The sequence below is a fragment of the Atta cephalotes genome, assembly GCF_000143395.1.
Source record: "Atta cephalotes unplaced genomic scaffold scaffold00007, whole genome shotgun sequence".
Taxonomy (NCBI): Eukaryota; Metazoa; Arthropoda; class Insecta; order Hymenoptera; family Formicidae; genus Atta; species Atta cephalotes.
Window position 1 is genome coordinate 4,735,654 of NW_012130071.1, and position 11,164 is coordinate 4,746,817.

The 11,164-nt window shown below is 29.2% G+C and overlaps 1 protein-coding gene across 1 annotated transcript in view; it reads right to left on the reverse strand.

Annotated features, from left to right (window-relative positions):
* The window catches only part of LOC105626942, a 14,155-nt gene extending 9,668 nt beyond the window's left edge, over positions 1-4,487 (reverse strand). Inside the window, exon 1 of the mRNA XM_012208232.1 lies at positions 4,418-4,487. Within this exon, the coding sequence (XP_012063622.1) occupies positions 4,418-4,487 (70 nt within the window). The remainder of the gene's footprint in view (positions 1-4,417) is intronic.
* Between the last annotated feature and the right edge of the window lie 6,677 nt (positions 4,488-11,164).

An 11,164-nucleotide genomic window follows, 5' to 3' on the forward strand; every position in this document is an offset into this window, starting at 1 on the left:
AGAGAGAGAGAGAGGAGAGCAGTTTGATATTTCGATTAAACGCTGTCAAGACCAGTAATCATGTTCCATTCGATTTTCATCGAATTGGCACCGACATGACAACGAGTCGACGGAGAACAGATTAATCTAGCTATTGCCAGGAATTGGAAGAACGGAGGGCTTTCGCGCGGCCGACTATAACTACTTGTGGCAGTCCGCCCTGTTGCTGGGAGGTGTTACTGTATCGATCAGAATGAAAGCGCGCGTTACACGCATGGTATATTATTTCGAGACGTTTCGAGACAAGAGGCCTATTTTCGAGGTCGATCGTAACGATGGATAATGCTAATACCACGCGATTTTCTACGCGTTTGTCCTGTAATATTTCAATGAGCGCTTAAAGCTGAACAATCAACTGTGTTACGTCGAGATCTTCGCAATTAGAATCGACCGATTTTTTTGTACGCGGCATTACATTGACTGGAGCAGTGGTATAATTGCAAGAAGTAGATGATTGACTTTAGAATCTATATATATCTATAAATGCGTATTTTTATTTTGAAACAATATTTTTCTTTTTATGAATATATACTTTTGCTTTGACATAATAAAATGATAATTTCTTTACGATATTTCTGTATTATAAAGTAATTTTTATATTAAGAATTCGCAAAGCAGCTTTTTCCTGCCTATTTTTATAAAACAAGAAAAGTACTTGTATTAAATCATTCGATTTGTATAGAAGAGATCGAATGTCTTTATATCAAAGATGAAAAATAATTAAAAATAATAAGAAATCTTTTTAAAGCTTTCCTTTCGTAGGAAATGAATACAACGCTTTGATTTGTAAAAATATATATATGTATAATACGCAATAATATATTTTATTCCTTTTAATATGAATATTTTTAAGTATTACGAGAAAGAGTTTTGAGACTGTTCAATTCGTAATATCTAAAACCGACACTTGGTTTCTCTTATGTAAATAACGTGCAATTAGGGTGAATATAATTGGATCGATAAATAGTCGAATAATTGGTTTCTGCAACAATGGCTTTTAAACTCGAGTTATGTGCGAATGAACCGAAAAAGTGGTCGTATTTTTAGTCGTTAAATTAAACAGATTCAGTAACCTTTTTGATTTAATTCGATTTTGATTTTCATTTAACGCTATATATTTTCATCTACTTATAATTAGTGTAAACCAAAAAAGAATATTAATTTGCATATATTTCTTGCTCTATATTATATTAGATCTGTTAGAATTTATTTTCAAACTTTTTATATTTCATTAGAATGCAATAGAAAACAACATAAAATATTTGTTTCTATCTCGAATATAATATGAAAAATTTTTTGATTTCTTTACGTAATAACATATTCATAATTCAATTTTACATTTAACATTAGAACTGTTGACAAATAAATATTATTTTACCAATTAAATATTATTAGTTTACCAATTAAATATTATATATTTAATTATATCCTTTGGCAAAAAGTGTTTTGGAAAAAAGTAAATTAATCAATTCAATTATTCATTCGTTGTAACAAAATTCATGGAATATTTCCGGACATACATCGTTATACACTTGTTAATTTTTTAAAAATTATAAATTAGTCAGTTGAATTGTTTCGTTAGTTCTAAAAAGAGTGTCTTACATGCGGTCTTGAGATGATGATATGATTATTTTATTAGCTGAAGTCTTGATATGACTTAAGACTTGATTCAAGACAACCTTAAATTAAGATTAGATTATGAATACCATTAATAATTTTGTCATCTTATTATTTTGTCTGTATGATTCATAATATAAATTTATGTATTTAATATATATTTAAATAATTTTATATGTTATTCTCTACTCTATATATATATATATATATATATATATATATATATATATATATTATATATATATTAATAATTATTAATATTATTATTATATATATTTATATATATTAAAAATTTCCTGCTCTATTTATGCGCTCTAAAATAAAGCAAGTGAAATATATTCAGAGATATCATATATCTTTTCATCTAAAGGAAATTAATAACTTTATAATTTGCTTTGATATCATATCATTAGAAAGATTTTCTCACGTTGCGAACTTGTTAATTGCATCTGTCAAACTCTAACAGTTTGAACGGATTCCGTAAAATAGCAGAATTATTCTTGCTTTATTGTGAGATTCGGATAATAATCGAATCGCAAACCATTGTTAAGGACTGGCGAACGATGAAATTTCGAGAAGCCGGAATTCCGCGATTAACGATTAAGATAACGGAGGACCATTGTCGCGAGCTTTTGTCTGCTGGAATTTCGGGAAGCAGCAATGTCGAGCATTTCCTTTGACATTACCTTTCACGCCGGACGAGCGTAGTTCTAGTTTCGTAGTAACCGACTCGCGTATGAAGTTCGTATCGTGAGCAAAACGTTTGACAAAGTGTTCTTATACATATACACCATGTATATTATTGTGTCATAACGCATTATCGATCTGATATTAGAATAGAATTGTACATTTGGTTGATACAAATACGCTTTATCTCTTTTCGCGGCGTGAATAAAAAAACTATGATTTGTGCTATTGATTTTTATTTCAGTTTCATGAACGCTCTTAAATTTATAATGGACTCGCGTATTAACGATGTCATATAGCGTTCCAGCCCGAATAAACTAGGTCGAATTAAGTCACATTACTTATTTGATTATATGGCGTTTCGTGACAAAAACAACCTGCAATCAAAGAAAATGTCACGAAATGACCTAAAATACGCGACAAGACGTTCGGAAATGGTTTGGCGGTAAAAATTACACGGCGGCTAGATTGTTTAGAGTTTCATTAGTATCGACATATATTAACAGTATGCGTACGTGTGCGCCTTTACGTGTCTAAATAAATGGAGGCCATTGAGGATTTATAGTGAATGTACATTGTAGTAATTCTACGTGGGTGGTATGAATGATAGGAGCTCATGTACACGAATTCAAGTGTTCTATTTTTATTCAATTCCATATTGAAGAATCGTGTGAATTGTTATTCTCATGTCGGACTTCCTGCGACAAAAGTAGCAAAGTCAATATGTATACACTAAGTTTTTAGAACAATGAAAGAGTATTTATTTCGCAGAACGATTTGTATTTTGCAGCGCGACGCTATTTATTGAAAATATAAATATCGATCATTTTGAAAGCAACATAAGTCTCGATATTATCATACTAAATTTTATTCCACGTCTGAAAGCGCGATATCGATAATTTGTGCTACGAGTTTTAGACTTATGTTATTTTCGCAATGATTAATTTGAAGTAAATATATGTATTATATGTATAGTATATCGGACAAACGGTGACTTGCTAACGATGATCGCTTCACACATGCTCCGGAAAATGTCCCATGGAATGTGGCGTAGAATTATTCTCCGTCGCGGTAACACGTTATGGTGCACTGAACAATTAACCCGAGACATATGTCACACGTCATGAAGTGCAAAATGTGTAATATTGTCAGAGTACTGAATTGTATGAGGAATAATCTGCAGCCTCCGCTCTGTGGTGTCGTCAACTGAAACAATACAACAATTTCTACGAGAGAAACAGAATCGTGTCCATCTTGTATAGCGAAGGGCGTTAATTAATATTTGAAAAAAAAAGAATTACATATGTTAAATTTCTACCGTGGTAACATTCTGGAAAATTTCGGAACTCTCTGCGTCATTCGATCCCCTTCGGTGTAAAAAGATACACGGTTACTTTACGGCTAGTGAGATAAGACCAATCCCAAGATGTTTCTTAAGTTCCCACCAATCATCCCCTTTCCCAAGCTCTTATTTACAGATGTGTTGATCAATCTGGAGTCGATTCTTTATCAACAGGCACATTCAGACGTCAATAAATGGGCAAACAAAAATAAAAAGCTTTTTTTCCCGCAAGTCATTCTAATAATGGAGAACCTTATTCTTCATTTAACGTCTCGAGCAGACGTCATTCACAGAGAAAATAAAGGCACTCATTGTCAATTTGGCAAGACAATTTAATGCTAAAAATAAGAAAAAGGTTGTCTGAAGATTGCGTTCGATAAATCAAAATATCAAAATATTGTCCTTAAAAAAATATCATAGAGTCAATCGACGGACTTGATCGATGCGTTTCAGAGATCCTTCGAGGGATATTCTCAAACGTGATCCGAGTCCGAAGGACGAGTTGACGCCCGACGACGAGCCGAATCCTGTCAGAATCGCTCGGCCGCCGGCGCGCGACCACCCCTCGTAATAACAATGAATCCTCAAAGGGGGAGGGGGAGGATTGGGGAAATAGTATATAAGGGGTACAGGATCGCGTGGCGGCGGGAAGGGTGTCGATGTTTGTTATCGAGAGGGATAAACGGGCGCGAGCGCGAGCGAGCGCGCGGGCGCGCGCGCGCGTTCACTTACATGAAAATAATGGCAAACTATACACGAGCAGTAGGATTTTTCTCCAGTGACCGACGACCGGACGCTGCATTTTCGCTTTCTACGAGGTCGGAGAGGCGATCGCTTCTATGGCAACGTGCACGGTTAAATATCTGTTGCTCACTACGTAGCGAGGCGGAGGCGAAGGCGGAGGACGAAGGCGTAGGCGAAGGCGAAGGCGTAGGCGAAGGCGAGGCGAGGCGAAGGCGCAGGCGAGGCGGAGGTATACGGAAGATAGAGCGTGCGTGTCTACGTTTGTACAGAGTGTGCCTTTAAAACTACGACGCGACCTCGTGTATGCCGGGGTGTCGGCGCTACAACTGAGCCGAGGAGCAGGGCCTTTCGATCGTTCGACCGACCCGTTCCCGTTCGACCGACCTGACCCCCCACCGAACACGAACGCAGGGGAGCGTCGCGACGCGGGACGACGCGCGACGACGCGGCGCCCAAGCGCGCCGCGACGCCCGCACGAGGCGGGACTGCAGGCCGCCTTCCGGTTTATTAAGGGATGCTCGCGTACGCTCCGCACAGAGAAAATCCGACGAGAATACGTCGCGCCGATTCTCCTTGACAAAGGGGGTCGTTGACCGTCGTACGAAATGAGTGAACAAGCGGTGGAATTATCGATGCCAGATCCATCAAGCTGTACATTTTCAATCGCCGATATTAGAGACCAGACTTTGAGACTTTTTGAGAACGCTGAATATTCTGATTTCTTTTCATTCCATTTTTATTCCTTTTAATTATTCATAATGAATGTAATTGAAAATTAAAAAGTTTAGCCTTCATACGAAATTCCAATAATCACGTCTTTAGCTCGAAAGATTATAATATCTAAAAAAAACTGAGAATTTTAATGAAGAGTACGGTCTGTAATTAATTTCAATAATTATAATAGAAAATTACCCATATCTTGGGAAAAGATGGAAAAATTAAATTTTATGCATGTACGTATACTTATAATGTATAAGTATGCGTGCGTGCTGTGTATTCGATACGAATTTATTTTATGGAATCATAAATTTGTAAATTTATAAATTAAATAAATTCTATATCTTTTGAATTTTTATTCAAATCTCTCCTATTATTTTACTTCTATATTTTATTTTTATATTTTATTATTATAAAAGTATAAATTTTGGCGATTCTAGTTATATTTAAAAAAATTACTTTCTTATTTCGATGGAAAATCTGTTATTTTTATATTCCAACGAGAGATAACGTAATATAAAACAAATCCCTTCAAAGAATAACGTGTAAATTCTTTTTAATTAATATATAATTTAATTAATATATATATTCGCATGATGCTGGAAGTGGAATATTAAATTTAGCAAGGTTTGCTTTGCAAATTAGATTATTTCGTGAAAAAAAAGAAAATCAATAAAGAGTACCGAGATTGTGTAACTTTCACTAATATTTTTTTATTTCATTTTTTTCAACTGTCGCAAGAAAAGTGTCAAAGCTTAATCATGTACTTTTTGACATTTGGATTTCGCGTTTTTACGAATCAAAATGTTTTTATGAATCAAACATGAGATTCATTGTCTCGTAAGAGGATTTGTTGTATCATACACATTGAGCAATTATTAAAATAATTTAAGTTTAGAATAATTAGACTAATAAAAATTAATTAGAATGATATCGATATGTGAAAATGTTTTATATAGAGAAAGATTTTAACATTTTTTTACTTTTCTGTGATTGAAAAAAAAAAATTTAACTAAACAATTAATATCTTAACATATCTTAATTTTTGCACATAAATATACTAGACTAATGAATATTAGAATAGCATACTAAATATTTACTAGATGTAAAGAGATAATATTGATACCATTAATTTAATTACATTTTTTTATTGGAGTAAATATTTATTTATTGTAAGTAAATGTTTAGTATTATTGAAAAAAATCTTAAGATTTAATAAAGCTTTTTTCTCAATTTTATCAATGTATTGATAAAATTTTGATATAGAAATAATAGAGTACATATTTTTAAAATAAAAAAAGTTTTTATTTTTAAAATGCAAAATATTCAGTACGTTAAAAGCATCAGAGATGCGAGCGATCAGCCAACAATGAATAACATATATTTAGATGAAATAATTGATAAATAATATAATTAATAAATTAAGTATTAAAGCTCGGTTAAGATCAATCAATGTAATCAATTAATGCTTATTCGAGCCAACATAGAATCACAATGTAAAAATTAATCAACATAATTATAAACACGTTTCTATTCTGTTTCGGAATTTTATCAATGCTCCATGTCAATAAAATGCAGTCATCTAAGAATAGTAATGACAGTAATCGTATTTCCTGATTTACTATACAACAAATTTATCATTATATAAATTAGTCGTTATATAGTACAATATAAGTATATAAAATTTTTTTCTGATTTACATGATCATTTTGTAACGTTATTAAGCACCTTAGATGGAAAAAATATTGAACAAGACTTATCTCAGAAATTATTTTTATCAAACAACAAACTAATAATCTTCTAAATTTACAGAATAGTATGGAATTGTTGGACAAAACTTATATATAATAACTTATATAATAATTATATAATAACTTATTATAATATATAACTTATTATAATAACATAATTATGTTTAAATGACGCGCTCAATGTATTCTATATTTTATGTTTAAATGACGCGCTTTATGTATCCTATATTTGTACTGTATGTCTTGTATTATTGTCTCATCAGATAAAACTTCGACTGAACACTTTAATAACGTTGCAATGATCATGTAAGAAAAAAAAATTGTATATACTTATATTCTGTTAATATAATGGCTCAATAAATTTATTGTATATAGTATACCAGGAAGTAAGATGACATCACTGTTACATTACTATTCTTAAATGACATTTTGTTAATAATTTATATGAAGCATTGATAAAAAGATCCGAAACATTTCTGCATTTATAATTATGATTTAAATAAATAAATTTTCACATTATCATCTTTTGTTGACTTGAATAGATATTAAGTGATTTAATTGATAAATGAATAATATCCACAAAAGATTGAAAATAATGTTAGCGCGACAGAAAAATCAATTAAGTCAAAATCAGTTAAATCAGTTAACTTTTAAAATCAGTTAAGAAATTGACAGATCGCAGACGATAGAATCATTATTTATTTATGTAATTAATTTCATTAATTTGTCATTAATTTAATTAGTGTGATCCAAGATAACTATTAATACAGTCTAATTAACCTAAGTGATTGTCCAAAGCATCAAACACCAAGTACTTATAATAAATGTTTAACTGTATTTCTAATTAATCTTCATCCTACTGCAATTTTCCTTGCCATACGTCGATTATTAATTTAAATTCATATTAACAAAATACTGTAAACTGTGTTTCTAATCAATAATTAATTCAATCAGAATAAATTGCTTATTATAATATTTTTAACTATAAGTATACAGTTAATCTAAATTATTTTATCCGTAGTAAAAGTTATTGCTTGATAAGACATGGATTAAAATTAATAAAGAGTTCTTTTTATTTTATTCACAAATATTCGGGGGTGGCTTTGAATTGATCAGGATCCGCAATCAGTCGAAACCGCAATGATAAGGACAGTCCACTGCATATCGTTAGTTCGTATGATTACGTAATGTTTGTGTGGCGCTAGCATGCTAAGCGCTCGATCATATCTATAGATATATCTATTTTTTTTTATATTTTCCGAACAAGGATAGAATAACATCGCTGATTCCCGCAATTTTGGCAATTCTATAGAGTTAAGTTAATGTATATAGTATATAAATCATTATTATACGATCGTTAATTGATAATTTTTGCAATATATAAACTTTATTGTATGTACAATTTACAAATAGTGAAAACAAATATTTATTTTAATATATATGTAATTTTTTTATATCAATATGCAATATTAATTTTATAATTAAAATTTTTATAAGAAAATGTTTAAAAAATTATTTTTTATTAAAATAATTTAATTATAACAACATATAATTATATAAAATGGAATAGTGTTTAGGAAAACGGGATATATAGAAAAAATAAACTTATTTATATAATGTAACTTATTTTTATTTTAATATAATATTAAATATTAAAAACAATTTCTTATATATACATACTTATCATAAACATATTTAAGTTTTGTAAAATTTTGAATTTTTGATTTTTTTTTTAATTTGTTGATTCATGTATTTTTTTTCTGTATTTAATTTATTAATATATTTTCTCGTATGTAAAAGAATATAAAATTCAATTATTTGTGCCAATATTTTATCGCTATAATTTTTGCGCGAATTATAAGGAGTGTAAATATTCTTTATAACCATTTCATACGTCTGAGCGATGATAATATTTTGAAAATAATTTTCTAAGTATCTGATTAAATAATACATTTTTATATTAAAGTGTATTACGAGTTCTTTTCGACTGAGTCCTTCCGACTCTTTCAACTTTAAATTAGTCAATAAAGCTGCTGGAAAGAGACTATATTCATTGTTAGTACTGTTTATGAATGCTCTACATGTGTCACATTTCACGGATTTAAAAATATGTTGAGATAAATATCCCGTTACATAATAAATAATTAACAGTTAACAATTTCTGACTGATCATGATGCAACAAGCCCAACAGATTTGAATGTAATTCGTCTCCATTAGTGATATTATTTAACTTTTTTTTTTCAACTTTGTTAAAGATGTTTGATTATAGCGAGAATTATTATATAATTCTTTTATATCCAAAAGAGTAATCATTAATCCTCATTATTCTTCAAAACCGTGCAATTTCCATAGTTTGATGATTTAATCACACTAAAAATACTTAAAAGTACTTAAAATTTTGTAGAAAAATAGGCATTGTTGGATCCTGTTGCATGTCTTATCGTGCCAAAAAACTCTGATATACATATGTAAAAAGATAAAAAAGATTAAATTATTATTTTATAAATGATTATTTGAATAATAATAACAGAAAATGTGTTAATTATTAGAATAAATATTACATAAAGTACTGCAAGAATCTGTAATAAATTTTAAATATTAAAATATATTATAGAAATCTAAAATCCTAAATTATATACATAGATTTCATTACTTAAATTATTCTGTAAAAATAAAATAGATTCGAATTTTATGGAATTCATTATTAATGTATTAATATACAAATCTTATTAATTATTATTGCTAAATAAATCTAAATATATTGTTATTAAATTTATAATTATAATAAAAAGATATTATTCACATATTTTCTGTTATCAGTACAATTCAAGATAGATGAATATTATAATTGTATTTTTTATATCCCAGCAAACAGATATAACTTCTATAGCTTGTACATGTATTTACACATGTTAAATATATTTATATATGTTATATCTTTATACATATAACATATACAAATATATTTAACATATGTAAATATACAAGTCTTACATCTGCTACATGGCAATTATATTTGTTGGTTGTTTCCAAACCTTTAGAAAATCTTGATTCAATCTTCCTGTAAATACAGAATCGAAACCAGCATTCAATATCAAATATTTTATCAAATCTAATGTTGATTTGATTGTCACTCAAAGTCCATCAACAGTTGCTCCATTAAAAAATTATCTTCCGAGATGACACACCATTATATTCATACTGTTCTTCCCAATTATTTAATTTTTTAAGAGAGTTTCTTCTAAAACCTAATTCAAAATTGTATAATATTTTTTAATATAAAATATCAATTTATGCTCATTCTTCTCACTTAAAATTTATATCGGTAATAAAATTTATTTTGTAATGTATGCTTTCAATCGTCACACCTGCAGAAGATGTTTTGATTTAAGGCGTCAAATAAATCATTAATCCACTCACAAAAAGCTGCACTAATACAGTCTTTTAATTCAGGTAAAAAATTTTATAAATTTTATAAAATCGTAGATCATGGGCTATAGATTTACTGAAAATAGATAACAAAATTAGAAGAAATACGAATACAATACTATTTTCGATCACAACGAATCTTGATGCTGAAGATGCTAAACAATTAAGTCTATACAAATTTTTTAATTTATCATTTTCTCAAGAGATAATAAAGTTGTGTAATTCAATACTTCGCACGAATCATTTTATTGCTCCATAATATTAAAATATTCTTATTTGAACAGCTAATCGAACTTTCATTTTACTAGTATTATTGAGTATCAAATGGTTTGTTTATTTTAGAATATTCGCATCTCAGCTGGAAATGTTTCATTTTTATCACGTAAAATTCGAAAGTAATCTCATTCTGTTGGAACAAATGTTGAGACTAATCTAATAACAAAAATGACAAAAAAATATTTCTATAAAAATCATTAAAATTTTTTCAAGTATATAAGTTATAATTTTTTTTTACTTTTGCATATTTTAATTATTTTAGGATTATATACATATTTTTTTTATTAAAAATTTAATTTAATTTAAGCAAAACTTACACCTTTTTAGAGATTGTGTGTATCAGTAATAAACATTTATTATGTCTCCTGTATTAAAAATATTTTCAAAAGCTAAATTGCCATCCAAAATTTTCAATGTCATTTCCGATATTAATTGCACCTGAATATGTATTAAAGTCCATTGAATAGTGATTCTTTTAATTGTTCTATATTTTTAATAGTATTATGTATTTGCATACCTGCCAGAACATGTGTAACAGGCTAAATGTGTAACAGGGTAAAA